The 22,565-nt window shown below is 35.9% G+C and overlaps 1 protein-coding gene across 1 annotated transcript in view; it reads left to right on the top strand.

Moving 5' to 3' along the window:
- ACVR1C (activin A receptor type 1C) overlaps nt 1-22,565 on the top strand; it is an 84,066-nt gene that overhangs the window by 23,247 nt on the left and 38,254 nt on the right. Inside the window, exon 2 of the mRNA XM_012745284.3 lies at nt 14,660-14,890. Coding sequence (XP_012600738.3) covers nt 14,660-14,890 — 231 coding nt within the window. The remainder of the gene's footprint in view (nt 1-14,659; nt 14,891-22,565) is intronic.

The raw sequence follows: 22,565 nt of genomic DNA, 5'->3' as shown, positions 1-22,565 counted from the left end.
AGTCAGCATTTTCTTGATTATTTTCTTCGGTCAGGGAAAGTCACTATGTCTGTTCTAACCCTTTCTCAACTATTAAAAGGTGAGAGGAAAAGGTATGGAAAGATTAACAGGCTGGGCTAGTTTTAATCTATGTCCCAGAGATCAGGTGAGTTTTCATGTAGAGTGAGAATCATTTTGTGATGATTATGTATCTGAATTTTCAGGGACAGCCCTGCTTTCAAATATGTTAGCCTATTTTTGGACCACAAATTGCAATTTTGGGACTTGAAAACAGAGTTTCTGCAGCTGTGGCATAGCATGGCAGCAGGGCCTGTGGGTGTTCACCCAGACCCCAGTGTTATTTTAGAGGACTTTGCAGAAAAGCTGACTGATGATATCCCTGTGATGTTGTCAGCCACTCCCTGTGAACTAAATGCTTTGACAGAACAAGAAATGACTTTAATAAAATAATGTTCATTCCTCATTATAGCATTAATATGTGTTCATTATAAGAAATTAGGAAAAATGTTGAAAAATGTAAAAAATCATCTTTAGTCCCATACCTCAGCGATAACCACTATTAATATTTTGATGTATTTCTTTCCAATCTTTATTCTAATGCATATCATAAAAATTGAAACCAGACCCTTTATATGTTTTATAACTCTACTTTTCAATTTAATATTTATAGTGAGCAAGTTCTCCAAGTTAATATTACTAAAAAGGAGGATATTACAAAATCATATTTATTGTCAACATTTATTTAAGCATTTTGATTTAGGAATATTTAGCCTATTTTCTACTTTTGTGGAATAATAACTCTACCATGGAAGTTTTAAAGAAATTTTTGTGATTATTTCCTTGAGAGGAAATGGAAGTACAATAAAAAATATCACAAATAATTTTAGGACTCTGGAGACAAATATTTTCAGATTGTACATTTAAAAGTTTGTACCAATTGATACTGTACCAACTGTGTATGAAGAATAAATTTTATTGACTACTCTGTCACTCACTATTTCTGGGTGTTATAATTTATAAAATGATTTCCAATGTGGCAAATGAAAATTATGGCTTTGTATTAATTTTCTATTTTGATCATTAATGAGAGCTTTTCATGTTTATTAACAGTTTTTTCTTTCTCTGTTCATCTACTTTGTTCATTTTCCCATTGAAATATTTGTCAGACCCAAGACATAACTTATTGCAAAGGGAAAAATATTAGTATAGTAACCAATATGTGAGTTAATGTTCCAGATACATACCCTTTGATTATGCTCTGATACCAATTTTTTAAATTTTATTTTAACAAAAACATTTATCTTGTTTTGGAGTTGCTGATCCTATCACCTTAGTGTGGCAATGTCATTACCAGGGAAAAAGTTAACTCAAACCAGGAAGAGTTGTGAAAAACACTTGAAATTACTTTTATAGAGTGTGGTTTGTGCCTTAAATGTTGAGCTCTGAATAGCTCAAAACTTGTGATAATAGGGGCTTAATTTTCAGATTTTTTTTTAACATCTGTGGTAGTCAAATGTGTTATCTAGAATATCTCTTTTTTAATTTTCATAATACCTCTGTGAGGTAGGAATTATTATCCCTGCTTCTCCCGTGCATAGATAGATTTAGAGAGGTGTAGTAACCTCCCAGCCATACGGCTGGTCTAGGAGTGGCTCACAATTTTAACTACAGATAAACATTTTCCAAAGCTCAGGATCTTTTTAAACTACACCTTGCTGGAGTCCAACAATGTTAAACTCAAATAAATACACTTACAAAGAAAGGGTTTTCTTTGTTTCATTGTTATAGTTTTTGTTTTGTTTTGTTTTATATTGACCAAGAGAAGCAGTAAAACTCAGGACAACCTACCTTAGACTTTCCTTTTGGTCCGGCTAATATGAATTCTTTGAGACTTCTTGAAGATCCTACAATTTCTTTCTTATATTTCCTCACTTTTATATCTTGACATGTATTTGTGTAGCTCCAAAAAAGGAAAAGGCAGTTATTCTGTTTAATAACGCTTTGATAGACAAAAGGAGGCAGGAGAAGCCAAGTAACTCACTTTTTAAAGGAACTGTGATAATTACTACAGGTCTGGGAATTATATTTTTTAAAAATTATGGATTTAAAGAAATTTGCCTCCCACTCATCAGCTCCTGCTCCCACCCATCTTCTTTGAAGACAGGGGCAGGAGATGCTGCCCTTTTTATGCGTGCGCAATGTGAGTTCTTCATATTACCCCACCTAAACTTGCAAGCCTTGGGGTCAATTGTTGGAAAGAGGCCCAGTTGGGATCAGCCTTTAGAAAAAAAGTTCCTTCCAAATCACTTGCCCTCCTCTTCCCCTTTCAGTTCCTCACTTGCCACTCTATTTTTAGCTAGATCATCTTCTAACTTCGGATAGTTTCCTTTTATTTCTAGATTGAGAATTACCATATCTTATAAGTGTATAACTGTGGATTGTGATAAAAATTTCTGATAAGTGAGCCCTTGAGAACTCTTGAGGACTTCAACTTTTCAGTTTTTTTTTTTTTTGCTACTTTTATTATAAACTTGGAACAGTCTATCTTTTTCTTTTCTGTATTCTTTTAGCCCTGTAGTTTGACTGACTATTAATTATTGATTATTTACTTTTTTTCTTTCCTGGTTATTTTTAATTGCTTCCTTTAAATAAGTCAGAGCTTCCTCAGCTTTTAAAACCTTGATGTTTCTGTTATTAAGTTTTTTGTATTTTATGCCATCTTCTCCAAACAGATTGAGTATGCCATGTGTTCCTGCTCTTTCATCACCAAACTGTCTGTGATCCTCTCCCATTTGGTTTCTGTCTTCTCTACTTCAATGGAGATTGGAACCACAAAACTAGACTTTGTGACTTAATTGACCTCCCAAGTATAAACTATGATTGTTTACTTCAGTCTTTATCAGAGTAAATTATTCTGAGTAGTTTTCTTCTTGAACTGTGATTCTAGGACAGCAACTTCTTGGTTCTCCCTGTACGCTGTCACTACCCCAGTGTTCTTCCTGGTACTCATGGTGACCATTGATGCCTTCAGCTCTTAGTGCTCACCTGGTACTCATGGTGGCCATTGATGCCTTCAGCTCTTAGTGCTATAGAACTTTAGAACTAGAAGGGACATTAGTGATCACTGAATTGAATTCGTTCTTGAAGAGATCAGTTGAGGACACAAACCTAAAAAGCCATATTACTGGAAGTAGGGTTAAAATTCCCAGTCTCCTAACTAAATCCTGTGGACTGGATCAGGCTTCCTGTGGTATTTTCTTCTTTGCACAGGTTCACTTCGCCATACTCCAGAATAGCAATCCCTGCTTATCACCACAGGATGTTGCTGGAGATTGTATCCTTCCAGAGCTGGTTATAATTGCTCATCATTTCCCATGGAAACAATGTTAAAATTGTGTGGTATATTCTTGATCAGGAGTTGCCATCAAGTCAATTGGAGATTTGATGAGCAACATATTGAACATAGACTGTAATAATTCAAAAAATGCATACTAGCCCCCAAGTCCTGTAAAAAACAGACCTAAACAGGCAGGCTGATCAAATATAGTGTTAAGATTTGTGCCCCAGTACTGATGGAGACATTGCCAGGTGAATTTTTGGTCAGTGAACATAAGCCTTGAGTGAGCATGTTGACCCAGGAAGGCACAGTGGCCCTCTTCCCTGAGCAAAGAAGGCCCTTGTGAGCAGACACCTGGTCTGCCACTACTAGATTTACCACTAGGGGTGGGTGGCTATTATTATTCAGCTTTTTTTCAGTTTCCAGAATATTCCAGGTTGAGTAAAAGTAGCACTATAGAAGATTGCCACTTCCACTTGAGACAACATTGCTATGTGGAGTGTGCCCATTGACTGCGTATAAAACACATGTTGGAACAAAAACAAGCTGGACACTTAAGCACCACTTTCTGATACAGTTAACCTCCCAGATTAAAAATTTGTATTAGAAAAAGGCAATTAATAGAAATGTGACATCATAAAATGCAATTATGTTTTTCAACATTCGAAATTTTAAAAAGATATCTTTGATCCTGACTTAGTCATCCCTTAATCCTGAGATTTACATACCTCCTTTCTTGGTTGGTATTATAATGTCCCTTCTTTCTTTTTATGTGAGCTCTTTTATTTTTTATTCTGTTAATTACTCTTAAGTGAATTAACAAATCATAGTTGTGTACATTTATGGGGTACAATGCGATGTTTCAATATGTATAGAATGTGGAATGACTTAAGCTAATTAACTTCTTTTGTGAAATGATGGTAATAGAGGGGGCTCCTCCTCCCAACCAGGATGGCAGTCCCCTGCCATGTTCTTCCTTGGCAGAGCAAAAATTTGGTGCAACCCTTGACTGAGTCCCCAAATTACTTTTGAAATTTTACTGGTCACTGAAATCCCCAAATTTGGTAACCATCATTATCAGGTCTGATTTTATGTGAACATAAATATACAACAGCTATAGGACCTAACTGAATATGCAATTTGAATAGGTATTAAGGACTTAATTATCAGTTTTTCATTTCTTCTTCTAATTTAGAAAGACTTCACTGGCAGTATTTTGATAGCTGGAATCTCTTGGTGCAAACAAGAGGTTTCTCATAATAAATACCGGTCTAGCAAATTCTCCCAGGCTAGACCGGTGGTCTTCAAGGGGCATTAGAGAGTGGAGGGCCACTTTTCCAAATGAAAAAGCACCATCAAAGCATCACCGCATTGATTTGTTTCTAGACAGGGCATTTTATCCCGAAATTTCAAAGAACAGAAAACCGAGGGTGCTAGGTTTTTATGTTTATTTTTAAGGAGGCTTGGGTTTTAAAAATGCTTGAGAAATGCTAATCCGAAGTGGAGGTCATTCTGTGAAAAACAGCCTGCGTCCCGTCCCTGCTGCCACTAGATGGTACCCGGGTGCGCGGGGAAGCGTCCCAGGAGTCTGTCTCCCTCTAGGCTGCGCTGCCCCGGGGCAGGTGACGAAGCCCAGCTGGGAGACGTCGAGTCTGGAAATCCCTCTCGCCAAAGCCCGGCAGGAAGCCCGGGCGTCCCGGTGACCCCGGGGAGGGCCCGCAAGCCGGTCCAGCGAAGAGGAAGCCCCGGCCACGGCTCTGGGGGAGGGTCCCGCCCCCCAACCTGCAAGTCCAGGCGAAGTGGCCGAACATTCCCGACACAGTTCAGGGAGCCCCGCGAGGGAAGGCCGGGCGCCCAGGTGCCTGTTGTGTGTGGCGGGAGGGGGTTGGGGACCCGGAATCGAGTTCCATCTGGGGAGTGAGTGTGACAGAACCTGTTGCCCAGGTGGGGCCAGGTTCGTACTTGCACACTGCCGGGTCGGGGAGGACTGCCGTTTCCCGCAGGCTGGATGGTCTGGGAGGACTGCCAGAGGGTGGGGAGGGCCTGCTGCTCTGAACCCGCAGGGAGGGTGAGGGACAGGTGTGCTCCTCCAGACTCACCTGCCAGAAGCCTTCCTGCCCCGCCCCCGCCCAGGGCCCAGCCGATTCCCTCGTGCTCCGCCTGTGTGTCCCAGCTCGGCCTGTGGCCCGGTTTACCACACTATCCTCAAGTCGTTTAACCTACTTGGCTAGTACCCTAAGTCTTTGCTTTCTCCCTCCTCCTGCTCTCCCTTCCTTACCAACTGTGGTAAGGCATACAGTAAAATGCTCTTTAAATAATGATTTTAAAACACTTTTTAACATCTAAGGACTGACCATAAAGTAATTCACTTACCACCTATCAAAGAGATTACTGTATTACCTATGATATTCGATGATCTATACTCAAATTCCACATAAATTTGAGAGTTAGGTGTATAAAAACAATCAAATCATTAACTGGAAGAAAATGTTGACTATTTAGAAAATCCATGGATGAGAAGATTTACTAGGCTGTAAGGCAAAGGAAGAAATTTCAGAGTAAAAGATTGATCAGACTAAAAGATTACATCTATCATATTACTAGGATTTTAATGAGAATGTCTCCATGGATATCGGTATGTAAACTCTGTGGAGGGATATTTGGAGAGGCTTTTGGGATATGGGATTAGGAGTAATTTATCTTATTTTATTTCCTTCTTTATATTATGTGTAATACATGAATTCGTTTTGACAAGGGGCAAGTATCATTTTCTTTTCCAAAACAGTGAAGGTAACACGTGTTAGGGAAAAGCAAACAAGTATGAAAGTGGAAAAAGTTATATGTAATACATATGACAAAGAATTTCTATCTTTACTTTATAAAAACTTCTTTCAAATTGAGAATAAATCTTTAAGATGCATTCTAGAGATAAATAGCATGAACGAAAAATTGTACCCAAAAAGAAATTCAGAGGAGATATTTAAAAAAAAAGTTTCAATGACATTCCATTAGTAAGGAAATAGAAATTAAAATAGGATACTACTTTTATCTGACATATCATTAAGATTTTAGGAAGAATAGCTAATGCTGTGAAATGGGTACTTCCATGCAGGGCCAATGGAAATATTAACTGTTATGGTGTTTCTGGAAAGTTATTTGGCAGTGTCTATCAAGAATGTTTGGTGTGTTAGTCCACATCTAGGACTCTATTACAGGAATTGAAATTTAGATAAAGATTAGCCCATAAATGTATTCAACACAGTGTTAATTGCAAAAATTGGAAATAACTGAGATGCCTAAGAGTAAGGAAATGCTGTATGCTGTCCACTTACGTTGATGACAGGCTTATACATTCCATTAAATGTTTTTAAAAGAAGACAGTATAAAGCTCATGACATAATGCTGAGAGAATAAAAAAGTAGCACTTAGAAGTGTGTTTACAGGTTGAATTCAACTATCAAAAACCCATGTAGAAAAAAAGAATGGAAGAAAATATACCACAAGAAGAAGAGTAGTAGAGTTGTGAGCCTTTTAGGCATTTGCCCATTTGGAATTCTTCTGTACTTTGTGGGCTTCTATAACTCTTAATTCAATACTTTTTTTTTTTTTTTTTTTTTTTGAGACAAAGTCTTACTGTCTTCCAGGTAGAGTGCAATGGCATGATCAGAGCTCGCTGCAACCTTAAACTCTTGGGCTTAAGTGATCCTTCTGACTCAGCCCCCTTCCCCCCCAAGTAGCTGGGACTATAGGTGTGTGGCACCACACCCGGCCAATTTTTTCTACTTTTTGTGGAGATGGGGTCTTGCTCTTCATCAGGCTGTTCTTGAACTCCTGACCCCAAGGGCTCCTCCTGCCTCGGCCTGACGAAGTGCTAGGATTGTAGGTGTGAGCCATTGTGCCTGACCTAATTCAATACATCTTTAATGGGTTTTTACCACACTGCCGGACTGTATTCTCGGTGTTGGGGATGTGTTGGAGATAAAACAAGAGAACGTCCCCAGCCTCATGAAGTTTTCATTCCACTAGCACTAAAACAATAAAAAAGCTAATTACAGATTGTTATACACACAGGAATGATGGGGAGCAGATCCTTGATCAAGGGGAGTCAGTGAAGATTTCTCTGAGCTGGTGACATTTGAGCTGAGACCTAAAGAATTAAAAGAAAGGGAAGAGCACTACAGGCAAAGGGAACAAGAGCGAAGGCTGTGAGGAGGAAAAGAAGTTGTTATAACAGCTATAAAAAGAAGACCAGTAGTCTGGAGGGCTGTTAATGAGAGATGAGATTCCAGAGGTGGGAAGAGCCCAATTAGCCTATCAGGTCATGATAATGACTGTGGATTTTGCTTTATTCTAAATGTAGTCAAAATCCATTGAGTGTTGTTATTCTTCTAACTAGAAGACAATTAATTAAAAACAAACAAACAAACAAACAAACAAAAACCCTTGGCACAGTGTCTCATGCCTGTAATCCTAGCACTTTGGGAGGCCAAGGTGGGAGGATCACTTGAGCCCAGGAGTTTGAGACCAACCTGGGCAATAGCTAGACCATGTTTTTTACAAAAAAAAAAAAATTAAAAATTAGCCAGGCGTGGTGGTGCATGCCTGTCGCCCCAGCTATTTGGGCGGCTGAGGTAGGAGCATCACTTGAGCCCAGGAGTTGGAGGCTGCAGTGAGATATGATGACACCACTGTGCTCTTGCCTGGGCAATAGAGTGAAACCCTGTCTCAACAAACAAACAAGCAAACAAATAAAAAACAAAATAAAAAAATTTAAAAAAAACCCTCAAGACTGAGGGAACAGTTTGATGAGGAACGATTTATGCTGCCAAGGGTAAAAAAAATAACTTTTCAAGTCAAGTAAGAATTATATGGGAAAGTGGCAGAAGAAATGTGTTCTGTGATTAGGAATATTCTTTTCTTTGACATGATGCTTTCAGATGGGAGACCTCAGATGGGGTCCTTTTCTTTCTTACGTGGCTACAAAGTATAAATTTGACCAGGGCAGTCCAGGTAAACTGTGTCCTCCCTAAGGCAACAAAGATTTAGAATAGGAGATGCTGCCCTGTACCCAAAGTAGTTGTCACACAACCGCCATCCCTGCTAGCCTGTTTTTCACCGATGCTTTGACTTCCAAAGGCAGGAAGAAGGCTGTCCTTTTGCTATCTAGGAATTCTTCTGCATTTTCATCCTTTTAAGGGGATATTTTAAGAGAAACCACAGAAATAATTTTGCCATCAACCATTTTAGATTAAGTTGTATCCTTTTATGGTTGATTTATATTTGTCCCATACTATAGGAGCTTAGGAGCTAATGTCATTAATGGTATTTTTGGAAAAGGCCTTCTTTGAAAAGTGAATCTTTAAGTTAAACTATGCTGTTAAGTAAAAATGTTAAAGTAATAATATTTCTCAGTTAAAAAGTTTTTGAATTGCACTAAAAGCTTTATGCCATCACACATATCCATTCTGGATTTATTCACAATCTTGAAGCTATATGTAAATAAATAACATCATTTTAGCCAGTTCTAAACTCTAATGTTTTGTCTGCCATTTAAACATTAATGGGAAACACTTTCATTTCTACTTAGTAATGAATGGCATTGCTAAAGTATGGAGCTCTTTTGAGTCATTTTTGCTCTTGTGTGCCATTTCTGAGATCCTGTGTCTACTATGTTTGAGGGACTAGGCAACAGTCCCTGGGTATCTAATGTAACTCAGAGAGGCTGAGAACATTTTCAGGCTTCCATCACTTTCCCTCCATTTGCCCCAAATTTCATGCTGATATTGATATTTCATGCTCATATGATAAACATAGGACTAGATAAATGATCTTTAATATTGACTGGAGAAGTTATGCTGGTTTATAAGCCAGTAGGATCCTTTCACCCACTGAAATATCCCAGTGTGTGAATCTGGGGGTGTAGACCTATCCAGTGGGTGCTCATATTTCCAACTCCAGCTTTCTTTTTATCTATCATAGATAAGCCTTAAGTTATTTGTACTGAGAATTGTGATGCAAGCTCAGAGCAGCAGAGGACTACAAAACTGGAAGAGTCTTTAGAAATCTTCTGATCTACTTTCTGACCTCATCGTTTTTCAGAGGAGTCTAAGATTTGGAGAGATCAAGGAATACCTCTAAAAGTCTTAGGTGGTTTGTGGTGGAGGTGAGCTGAGATTTTCAGTTTCAGTCAGTGCTGCCTTTGGACTGAGGAAATTCCCAATGGTTGGTACTATAATTTAAAATGTGCTGGACCCTTCCTAATTGATGTCTCCAGCTGAAGTTCAAGAGCAGTTCTCCTGGAAGGAATTCCTGCTGGTAGGGTGGATCTGTTCCTTCTCAGCTGTGGTAAGGGTGAGGCTTTCTTGAGCAGAGAATATAATTGCCACTTCACACAAAGAAACAATTTTCCTGTGTGCTGGGTGTATTCCCATATTTTTGGAGTTCTCAATTTTCTTGGGTACAGCCTGGCAAATAGTATTTCTACCAGCTGAATCTTTATTGAAAGCTCAATTGTCCAAAAAGTTTCCATTTGTATCACCCATATTTTTATTAATGCTATTTTCTTCTTCTCTTTTATTTTTCTTTACCATTAAGAAGGGCAAATATTTTGAAATGACTACATTACAAGAAAATGAAATTTTGACAAGGAATAGAAAAGAAAGAGAGATCTTTGCCTAGTCTTCTTGACCCTGTCTGGCTTTCCCTCAGATTCACTAGTGCTGGTTTTTCTGTCTTCTTTCTTGGTGCCATACTTTTCATATTCAGCACACTGAAAAGCTTGAATTGTTTTCTTTGTTAACCGAAAAGCCTACAAATGCTGAAAAGATTACATATTCAGCAGGTCAAATCTGAGACAGTTTTCTGAATTAAGAAAAACTTTTGTGTTTCATAGTCTGGTCTAAAATTAGAGAAATTGAATAGAGTGAACTAATATCTGAAAAAGAAAAAAGGGCATGTGTTAGATGTTTATGTTAAGCACTGGCCAATTTTAGCATATAGACTCCAAATATGAGAAACGTAAGTAATAATATGTAACTAACCCATTGAAAATGGTATCTAATTCAAAACAACTAATATTTGCCAAGCAAATATTTGGCTGTTAAATAAGAATAACACATAAATGCAAATCCGTAAATTTAGTTCTTTTGTATTTTGTGTGTGTGTGTGTGTGTAGTGTGATGGTTTTTACATTTGTGGACACCAGGGTGTGCTAGCCATCACATGTAAATATGGATAGAAATTTATTTTCTGGTTGGTTAGGAATGTGCACATCCTTTGGTGGATGTAGGTAACAGATGTCTTGTGGGTAACAGATGTCTTGCCTTTTATAGGCTAATTGGCAAAGGTGGGGGAAGGGGATAATTAAAGAGGTGGGAGGGGACAAAACAAAAATGCAATCTTTCTTGTGGGGAAAAACCTAATAGACCTTCTTATTATCGGTAATTGCCTCCCTCTTCAACCTCATTTGCTGTCCCTTTCCATATGACTTAAGTACATTGTAATGGGAAAGTATAAAATAAAGAAACATAAGGCAGGACTACTGTCTGCTAACAACCAGATTTATCCTGTCATGGAATATTCTAGTATATTCTAGTATAATTGACTCAATTAACATCAGGTTTCTTTTTTAAAACCCAAAATATAAAAGCATAAGTCTAATCACCAATGGCAACTTATATTTTAATTGGCAGCACAAAGGTTCCATGTTGAGGATGGTTGATATAAATATAGTTTAATTTATATGTCAAATGTGACGATAGAGTGGACTGGTGGGAAATGAAAAATGAGAGACTGAATATGTCATATGTTACTTATACACCTTAGGTCCTGTTTAGCTTGCTGTTTGTTCTCTGTCAGTGCTATAGTACTGCCAGTTGACCTGGAATAAGTGGGAACATTTAGCAGATGTTTGAAGCCATTATCATTAACAAATCCTCAACTTTGTCAGTGTTTTCCATCGTGCAAGATTTGAAGTAAGGTGTCATTTTCTATATTAACTATACCACCTAGATCTATGTTTTTCTTCCAATGGGTACCTTTTACTTTAAACTGAAGAAAATTTTTATAGCTTGTTAAACATTCAGTGAGTATTCACATTATTCCTTGGTAAGAGCTATTACATAATCATTTTTTATAAGGAGCCGGTAGTGCTTCAAAGGCAAAGTATCAGGTTAGGTACTTAGAGGCTCACTTAATACAGAATTTAGATAAGCTGAAAGGGAACATGATTTATTCTAGATGCAAGGGACGTGATATTGACTTTTATTTGACCACCTGTCTCCTTAGAATATAGGTAGGTAGAATTTAAAAAATAGCAACTGTGTTTTAAAGCTTATTAGGACAATACAGATCTAAATCTCAATTGTTTATTAATTATTAATTTTTTTCTGCTGCATTAGAATTATATTTTATTCACAATTGCTAGAGATTAGTGGGGTGGGAGAATGGTTTCTGTACCCATGTTTTGTTTTGTTTTGTTTTTTAATGGCACCTTTGGTAGGATAGAAACAATGTTGCTTGAGTAGTCCAGAGACTGTTACATTAAGTCAATCACTTGATCTTTTTGAGCCTCATTTGTAATCTATAAAATAGACATAGTGTCAACTAACTCCTACTGTTGCACTGGGAATGATATGTGATGATGAACACACATGAAATTAACATATGTTTGATTGTTGAGTCCTTTATAAATAACAATAAAGTACTTTATTATGGTTGCCTTTATGGTTGCCTGAGAGAATCCATATTTTTTAGTTGCCTTGATTTCCTGGCTAAGCTTCTCTTGGAAATAGTACATTTGAAGAGACTGTGATGAGAAGTCTTGTGACAAATGGTTTGGGACTGTGTGTCAGGAAAGTTACTCTTCTTCCCACCTTTATCCCCTTAAAATATGAGGGTGAAGAATAGCCACAGTGGGGCAAGTTTTTTATTAAATAATTGTTAAGTGAATTTTCCATATTTTGTAATCATAGATTTCTGTAAGTCGTAAATTTATAGAGTCATAAAATGTTGGTGGCATATGAGAATAAGATTTCTGGACCCTCTACAACTGTGCCAGTTCATTTTGCATTTTCAGAGGAAGGCAGTGAAGGTCTGTAAGGCTAAATGTCTTCTCTAAAGTCAAGCAGCAAGTTAGTGACAGAGCGAGGGCTGGGGTCATCACCTTGGTTTCCTGCATTTTTTGTTTGGCCCATTGCCAGAAACCACCTGCCATGTGACTGTGTAGCATCTAACCTGGACCATTAAAATAATGTGGGCATTCAAATCACTCTTGGTAGAGCAGAAAGAGGTGCATTCCTTTGTTATGGCTTTTAAATGTTCTCTACTCTCTAATTCTAGCTCTAGGCTATTCCTCTATGAATTACAAATGTATTTCCATTATTTGCATAAGGCAACTAGCCTTACCTCCTCTGGTAATAAGAGACATAGTCGTAATGTCTATATAGTACTTCCTATGTGCCAGATATTGGTCTAAGCCCTTATACTCTATGGGCTTTACATAGATTAACTAATTAATTCTCCATAACACCACGAGGAGGTATATTATTATCAGTTTTACCTTTCATATAAGAAAATGGAGGCACAGAGGGGCCAAGTAGTACCTAAGATTATGAAACTGGTATAACCATGATTTAAAGGCCTTTGTCAGATGGACTTGGAAAATGCTAGAGAGATTCCATTGTGAGAAGACACTTGGGTGAATGGACGCTCATTATATTAGCTCTCTTTAATGCAAAGATAGTCTCCTAAAACATTTTCTAAATCCTTAGATTTTATGTTTCTAGCTCTATGGATCCCAATCAATCTAGAATATATGGTTCTACTGTAGCACATAAATATTGATGAAAGAGTATATTTATTTATGTTGATCACCACTGGAAGAAATAGGAAGGTGAGCTATTATGTATGGTCCAATGATGATAACAAAATTGTATTTTATTTTAGGATTGTAGTTCCCATAGAGAAGATTAATAAAATGTTTATAGGAATGGTATTTCATCAGTCAACAAAAACTATCAAAAGAAGAGAATAATTTCTATCTGATTGATATGTAATTTGTCCTTTCTTATATATTCAGCTATATAGGAATATTACCCATTTTTGCTCCTATAGTGGTATTTAAATTGAGCAATAGTTGCCATTTTTGTATCAAATATTTTATGGGTATAAAATCAGTCCCGATTTGAGTGATTACCAATTTAAAGACTTTAATTTTAGTAGCAGTGATTGTATGGTAAGGCTTTGGACATTCAAATAATTGTGGGGGAGCAGTTATGATTTAATGAAAATTTTGTTAAAGTAATAGTACAAAAAGCTTATTTAGTATTGTACTATTTAGAAAAAATGTAATAAAATGAAATCTGAATAAATTGCTCACAACCATTGGATTCTTAATGCTGACAACTATTTTTACATCAAAACAGAGAAATACTGCCCCACTTTGAAGATTAAGTTAGTGTGTAGTGTTGTTTTGTGTGTGTGTGTGTGTGTGTGTGTGTGTGTGTGTGTGTGTGTGTAGTAAGTGGGGAATATTGGGAGATGTGTAGAAGTGAACAGATTAATTTAGCAAAGTATAATGTTTCAAAGTTTATTGGTGTAGATAAATTCTATTGGTGTGCTTTGCTTCATGGAATAGATATGTACTTTAAAGAAAATTGCCTGAAGGTCATGGTCCATATTGCAATGGCTCTCGTTTTGTGTTTGTTCCTTAGAGAAAAGGAGGAAATATAATGGCTCAGGAATGCCTTAAAGGAGCTATGACAATAACAACAATGTTATAATACCACAGAAAATAAAGACTCACAACTATGTATTAGAGACATATATACCTGTGGTTAGTTTTGTGTTTAGCTCATTGGCTTAAAAGTTTAAAGGAAGAAGGGTGCATGAATAGAACACACTAGGTTGGTTACACAGCTGCTGTAACCACACTTTAATGTTCTACAAGTGATGCTGGACAGCTCCCATTGGTTGCTGTGATACTCTTTCCTAGCATTTCATAGGAGCTATTGAATTAGGAATGAGCTGATTGAGCTTAAGAAGGAAGGATTTGGATTATAGATGAGGAAAATATTTTAAAATATAGGTAGCAACTGAATGAATTCACAAAAATACTAGCAATAGTAAATGATAATTGTGCAGCCTATTTAGTGAAACACATGACTGAGAGGGAGTAAGAGGATTAGCATGTGTTTATCAAGTGTTGTTTATTTAAACCCCTTTCCAGTTTTCATTAAGATTGAATTTCTATTCTCAAGTATTCTGAAATAAATTTGCATGATATCTTTTGTATTTTAAAGCTTTTTGCCTTACTCTTTGCAGGACTGAAGTGTGTATGTCTCTTGTGTGATTCTTCAAACTTTACCTGCCAAACAGAAGGAGCATGTTGGGCATCAGTTATGCTAACCAATGGAAAAGAACAGGTGATCAAATCCTGTGTTTCCCTCCCAGAATTAAATGCTCAAGTCTTCTGTCATAGTTCCAACAATGTTACCAAAACTGAATGCTGCTTCACAGATTTTTGCAACAACATAACACTGCACCTTCCAACAGGTAAGAGGTTTATCTTTGTTCATTCCAAATTTAATTTTACTCTTGGGAAACTATAAGCATGGTAGAAATCAAACTGTCTTATATTTCTTTAAATAAGAAAATCTGTTTTACAGTTCTCTTTTTCAGTTTGATGGGTACAATTCTCTAGAGTCTAGCTGAGGTTGATTTTTTTTAAAAAAATTGCACTGCGCTGTCAAAACATTGACAACAGCATAACAGTTTTGAAGAAATTTGTCCATGTGAATTGTATTTTTTGAAGTGATTAATGGACCTAAAGTAAAATGTAAATTTTCATGGATTCTTTTAAAGGAAAGAAAGTAGGATGGATACTAAGAAAAAAAGAGCAAAACAAAAAATAGGAGATTGCCAACTTTTATGGGGACAGAATGTTTTTTTTTAAGAATCTTTTTTGCGTGACTACCTTCTGCATATCTTCTTCATATACCCACATTCAAGTGAAAGCACTCATCAGAGAGACAGGAGTGGAATGAAATTTGAGCCTTCATTATTGTTCAGACATATTTCTGCTGTTAGCTCAATTTTATAGTGCTTTATCCCAATTTATAAGATATTAATATCCTGATCTGGCCTTTTATCAGCACCTGGCATATGAAAGTTTGGGAGACATTCATGGGCATGTAATTCTGAATTAAAAACTAGTTTATGATATGGAAATTAAGTTTTATTTAATATTTCTAATACAGTGATAATTTAATGCTTAATGTTACATTCATATTTATATACAGATACATACTCTTCCTTACAAGTTAACCTTCCTTTTTTTTTTTTCCCTGTATGTATTTGACGTTAACCTTTTAAGGCACTGTTATCCAATCTTAGTTATTCATATACCACTATATCAATATAGTATTTTTTTACTTATTATTTTAACAAACTACCTTTCTAAAGTGAAAAACATTTATGTTGTAGAAACAGTTATCAGTACCACAAATTTAAAAACAGATTTACTTGCCATAAATAGAAAATTAAAATGTTAACAAAAGGGAAGCAATACTACTGCACTCCAGTTAGGCATTTTGTGTTTTCTCTTTGTTTAGAAGAGAAAAAAAGAATTGTTAAAGACACAGTAGCAAGAAATGAGACTTTTTGATACAAAATCAGAAAAACTAAGAGAATTAGAGAAGGAATCATTACATGATTCAATGTTATGTGGTGTCATGTTAATTTACCACGCCAATTCATCTCAAAAACCCTTCAAATCATTTCATAACCATGACTAATACTTGTCCTACTCTTTGGAAAACATTATTCTAAGGCATTTTATATAGTGCAACCTCGAAAGTTATACTTGGCTTATTTCATCCCCTAAAGCTAGGTACAGTCTTGATTTTTAGACCACTTATTCTATCCCAAATTCAATTGACTTCCTTGCTTTGGTGGTAAACTGGGATCCATTATGGACACTTTTCTTTCCTTACATTTTTGCTCCAACTCTGTGCACCAGAGACACCTTAAAGTGAAGGCTCCTTATATTTGATGCTGGTCTCACTCATGACCAAATAGAAAAGATTAGTGAGGTGGAGAGGGACGTCTCCTCATTAGCTGTAGCAGAGGCCTCTATAATGTATCTTCTCAATAGGGAATTATTTACAAGACCGCATTCTTTGACTATAGCAAAAGGTCTTGGAGGACAAGATGCTTCCTATGCAATGGGCAAATTAAAGGTCCTTAGCGCAGCTAGAATGCAGGTTCTTCCCGCCCAACTACAAACTCTGCCTAAGTACTGAGAAGCCTATGTTCTAGCCTCAAGTTCAGCCAGGAACCAGTTTTTCTTTTTTAAAAAATTTACTTTATTGAGGTACAATTTAGATACAATAAAATGCACACATTTTATTCTTATTTATTTATTTTTTACAAGAAAATAGTAGCTTTATTGAGAAAAGGTATGATATGCAGCGAGAGCATAGTAGGTGAAATCCTAGTTAGGAAGATGGATCACAATGCAGGGAGATGGCACTGGACCCGAGGGACTCTGTCTTGAGCATCTAAAGTAAATTTCCAGGGACACAGGGCTCTTTCATTTCTTCCAGCTCCTCCACTATGGTCTGAATTGCAGGTTTTCTCTATACCCGATAACGTGCACTGTGTACCACAACAGCCTGGCAGTCTATGCAGTGGTTTTCAACTGGGGGAAAACTTTTCCCTCCATGGAATTTGGTAATGTCTAGAGACATTTTGTTTTCAATTTTATTTGTTTACTTTGAATTGATACATAATAATAGTACATATTTATGGGATACATAGTGATGTTTCAAGATATTCGATGTATAGTATTCAGATTAGAGTGATTAGTATAACCATCATCTCATTTATCATTTCAAAATGCACACATTGTAAGGATACAGTTTGATGAGTTTTAATACATACATACGCCCACTTAATCACAGCCACACTTCTGTTACCTCAAAATATTTTCAGTCAATCTCCACTTCCACTAGGGCTAGACAACTGATCTATTTTCTATCACTGTAGATTAGATTTATTTTTGTAGAGTTTCACAGTAAAAAAAGTCATTATGGAACACATTTTGGGGGAAGTTTGGTTTCCTTAACTCAGGATTCATTCATTCATTCATGCATGCATGTTGTTGGATATATCAGTAATTTACTCCTTTTTATTGCTGAATAATATCCCATTGTGTGGATATATTACAATTTTTGGAAATCCATTCATTGATGTGCATTCATGTTGTTTCCATTTGGGGACTACTATTCAAAGCTGCTATGAACATTCATGTACATGTCTTTGAATATATGTTTTTTTTTTCTTTTGGAAAATACCTGCAAGTGGATTTTCAGTGTCATATAAGAAGTGTATGTTTAACTTTATAAATATAAACTCCCAAATAGTTTTCAGATTGTTTGTACCATTTTACATCCCCAGCATAAATGTATGATAGTTTCAGTTAGTCTGTATTCTTGCCAACACTTGGTATAATCAGTCCTTTGAAGTTTAGCCGTTCAAGTGGTTGTGGGATGGTATTTTATTGTGGTTTTCATTTGCCAGTGACTAATGATATTAAATTATGTTTTCATGTGCATATTAGTTATTTGTTTATCTAGATTTGTAAACAGTCTTTTCAAGTATCTATTAAAAATTGGGTTATTTAACTTCTTATGGTTGAATTTTAAGAGTTCTTCAGATATTCTAAATGTAAAGGCATTATCAGATATAGGTATTATGACTATTTTCCCATTCTGTGGCTTGTCATTTTGTTCTCTTTAAGGTGTTTTTCATAGAGCAGGAGCTTAAAAACTTGATTTATCAAACTTTTATCTGATTTATCTTTTGTTATTATTATTATTTGGTTTACTAGTTTCATGTCCTGAGAAATTTTTATCTACTCAAATGTTATACATATTTTCCTTTATGTTTTCTTCTAGAAGTTTTAACATTTATGTCTATCCTCAGTTTCAACTTAATTTGTGTTATTATGTGATATTAAGATGGAGTTTTATTTTTTCCATATAGATATGAAGTTGTTTCAACATCATTTGTTGAAAAGTCTGTCCTTTCCCCATTTGAATTACTTTGGTTGAAAATAAAGTGACCATATATGTGGGTATATTCCTGGCCTCTTTATTCTGTTCACTTGTTCTATATGTCTTATGCCACTATCAAACTATCTTGATTATTGTAGCTTTATAGTAAGTATTGCAAAGAGGTCTGTGATCCCTCCAACTTTGTTGTTTTTCAAAATTTATTTGTCTATTATAAGTCCTTTGTATTTTCATTTAAGTTTTAGAATCAGCTTGACAATGCCTACAAAAACACATGCTGATATTTTCATTAGATTGAGTTGAATATATAGAATAATTTCGGGAAAATAGTCATCTTAACAATATTGAATTTTTAACCCATGAACATGGCATGTTTTTCCACTTATTTAGTTATTCTTCAATTACTTTTACCAGTATTTTGTAGTTATCAGAGAGCAGGTCTTATGCATACTTTGTTGACTTTATCTATGAGTATTGCATGGTTTTGGATGCTATTGTGAATAGTAATTTTACTATTGCAATTTTTAAATGTTAATTGCTAGTACGTGAAAATAAAATTAATTTTGTATGTTGACCTTACATCCTACAAGCTTGTAAAAATAATTTACATTAGTTCTAGTAGCTTTAAAAAAATATTGTTTGGTCGGAAGAATAGGCTCCACTTGTACTCGCCATTAAATTGGTACTGACTGATTAACACTATGGTGCTCACATGGTAGTAATATTCTCCAGGGATTAAGGGGTTGGGGGTGGTAAACTCACAACTAAAGGACGTGGTGAGTGTTGTAGAGGGGAAGGGTATGCCTCTAACCCTCACTAGGGAGAGACAAAGACATAAAATATAACCAAAATGTTTGTACCCTCATAATACCTTGAAATAAAAAAATATATTATTTAGCATTTCTACATTAACAATCATCTTATCTGTGAATACAGACAATTTTATATCTTTCATGCTGACCTATATGTATTTTATTTCTTATTCTTGCCTTTTACACTGGCTGGGACCTCCAATATAATGGTAAATAGGATTGGGGAGAGTGGAGTTCCTTGCCTATTTCCTGCTTCTAGGAGGAATGTATTCATTTTTTTACCATTAAGTATGATGTTAAGTGTAGGTTTTTTGCAGATGCCTGTTATCAATTGAGGGAATTTACTTTTATTCCTAGTTTGTTTAAAGTTTTAGTTTTAATCATGAATGGATAGTAAATTTTTAAGAACTTTTATGAATTTATTAAAATTATTGTGTAATTTTTCTTCTTTAGGCTATTGATGGGATGGATTACATTGGTTAGTTTTTAAATGTTACCTATGATAAGGAATATATGTGTTGTCTGGCTATTAATTAATATGTCTATAAGAAATGCTATGTTGACATTTTATTGAATTAAAAGTTCTTTACTTAAACTAAGAATTTGGTTTTTTTGATGACATTGTATGGGGATGGACATTAAATTGAACTGGAGTGTATATGTAGTCATCTCGTGTGGGTTTGTGCTCTCTGTGAGGCAGCGCTAAATGTTTATTATCCATATTTGAAATAGCAGCTGTTTGGAGAAGAGCTGGGGACCTGTAGGCTGAGTGCTGTCACAGCCAGTGCCAATGCATCCACTGTTTCCATGACATCAGTGAGTGTCACTGATATCCCCTGCTCTGCTTACTAGGGATTTGTCAATTTCAAATGTCATCACAAACTATGAAATATATAAAGGCACTCTGAAAAGCAGACAGTGCAACATTTCTACAGTATTTAATAGTCTGCATCATGTTCATGGGCAAAACAGTAGAAGAAGGGTCAGGAGGTGACCAGAAGAGGTTGGACAAAATCTGGGACTTTGTTTTATGCTTGAAAGCCAAGTAGATCTTTACCTCTCTGGCTCTTTCATCTGTCACGGCAGATGATAGGGCCATTTCTGCATAGCTGACTTGAATTAAGGGCAGTAATTTAGTCTTGTCATGTTTTAGTTGGCTGCCTTCTGTCTTCATATCCTGTCTGTAATGATTGGGCACTTGCTTTGTTTCTTTGTGACAAAATTTATGTCTTGACTCCCCCCTCCAGTAGGTGTGTGTGTCCTTAAAATGGATGTGTCTGTGAGCCTTCTAGTCAGTCCCCATCAATTTTTTTCATAGTTCCTTCGCTGATTTGGTGTAAGTGTGACCTTCTGTCTCTATGCACTATGTCTCTTAAACTCTCTTTTTCATATTTTCTAATCTTTGAATCTTTGATAATTTCAATATCTGTAACTACTGTGGAGTTGATTCTGCTGTTTTTGATTCTGCTGACTCATACATGTGGTGGCTTCTCTTCTTATATATTTTGTGAATTTTGATTGTGAGCTCCTGTTTTGGGGAACCTATCTGGAGGAAACTTTTGAAGCTTGTATTTAAAATTCATTCCTCCAGAGAAGATTTGCATTAGCTTTGGCCAGGTGTCTGGGAAGTACCATCAACCCAAACCCATTCATTTAATTAGGTTTTGGGGGGCAATATCTACTGTGAATTTTTATTCTAAGCTTGCTTTTAGGTGTACACAGTTGTGGTCAGGAACTCTCAGATTTTTTTCCTTCTTTTCTCTGCTCTACCCAAAGTCAAAATTGAGACAAATGAGCTATACACCCTGTCTGTCTCTGTGAAACATTTTTTTTGTTGTTTTGTTTTATCTTGTTTTGTTTTCACGGTAATGCCATTCATAGTTGCCTGATTTATGCAAAGATCTCTGATCTGACCTTTCACTGTTTTCCTAACCACGTTACATTTTATGACCTTGTGTCTGGTAAACTAAGCTCTTCACCCCCAAGAATGGCAGATGCCTCCAGGGTCAAAGCAGCCCCAGTGCTCCAGCACCTCTCTGGATTTGCACTTTAGTTTTGTCTGCTGAACAATTAATTTATTTTCCAACCAGCTTAATCATAAAATAGAAAAAAAAGTTTTTCAATTTATATTTTATTCAGCATTTTTATGCGTACTGTACCAGGAAGGGTTTCTGTGGACATCTAAAGTGTAACTTGGCAAAAATGGAAATTCTGGGAGGGTTTATTTTTGAAATGATGCTGGCATAATTATCTATCCATCTGGAAGAAAACAAGGCTGTACCACAGTGTCATACCATATACAAAAATAAATTACAGCTTGATTAAATATCTAATTGTGAAATATAAAACAATTTAAATGTCAGGGGAAAATTTAGAAAAAAAGATTTTTATGACTTTATAGTATGGAAGCTGTTCTTAAATAAGACAGGAAACCCAGCTGCTATAAAAAGAAAAGACAAATATAATTGACTACATGAAATCTAAAATAAAAATGAATGATAAAAGATAACATAAATAAAACCAAAAGAAAAATTAAACACTGGCTAGAAATATTTGTTGCATATATGACTGGAAAAAGGTAACTATTTAAAAGATAAAGAGCTCCTGTGTGTGTGTGCGTGCATGGTGAGCAAGGGGTTGGGAGAGAGAGAGATTAAGAGAGAGAGAGAGAGAGAAGAAAAGCAGAAATGCCAAATGAAAAATGGGCAAAAGACACAAAAATTATACAGAAGAGAAAAATCCAAAATGGTCAAATATTGAAAAGATGTTAAACCTCATTAACAGCTAGTGTGCCATTTTTTCCCCCACCCACGGGCGAAAGTTAAAAAGAGTGAGGTATCAGTCAGGATGTTTTCAAATAAAAGCATGAGAATCTTTGATAATAATGTCTTAAACAATAAGGAGATTCACTGACTCACATGAAAAGAAATCTGGAAGTAGTCAGGTTCTATTGCTTGTTAATAAAGGAACTCAACAATGTCACCAGCCTACTTCCATATTTCTTGTTTGTGAGTATTGTTTAAGACATTATTATTGAACTTTCTGATACTTTTTATCTGATACATTATTCCTCATGTGTATTTGTTTTTACTAATGAGGCAAACATTGAGTTTTGTTCTTACAGGACTCAAGTTTCAAGGGAGATAAAAGTCAAGAAACAACAGTTATCTCAAATTAGGTCCTCTAATAGAACCCCCCTATAATTTACTGAGATAAAGGTATCTTTCCTTATTGCAAGTTTAAACCAGACATAAACCATGTCTTTCTAGCCTCAGGTATGAGGTTAGGGCTTGTTACCAAGCAGAGCAGGAAAAAAAGAAAGAAAAACAATAATATACAAAC

This window comes from Microcebus murinus, chromosome 8 (genome assembly GCF_040939455.1).
Source record: "Microcebus murinus isolate Inina chromosome 8, M.murinus_Inina_mat1.0, whole genome shotgun sequence".
NCBI lineage: Eukaryota > Metazoa > Chordata > Mammalia > Primates > Cheirogaleidae > Microcebus > Microcebus murinus.
This window is presented reverse-complemented; position numbering and strand designations above follow the sequence as displayed.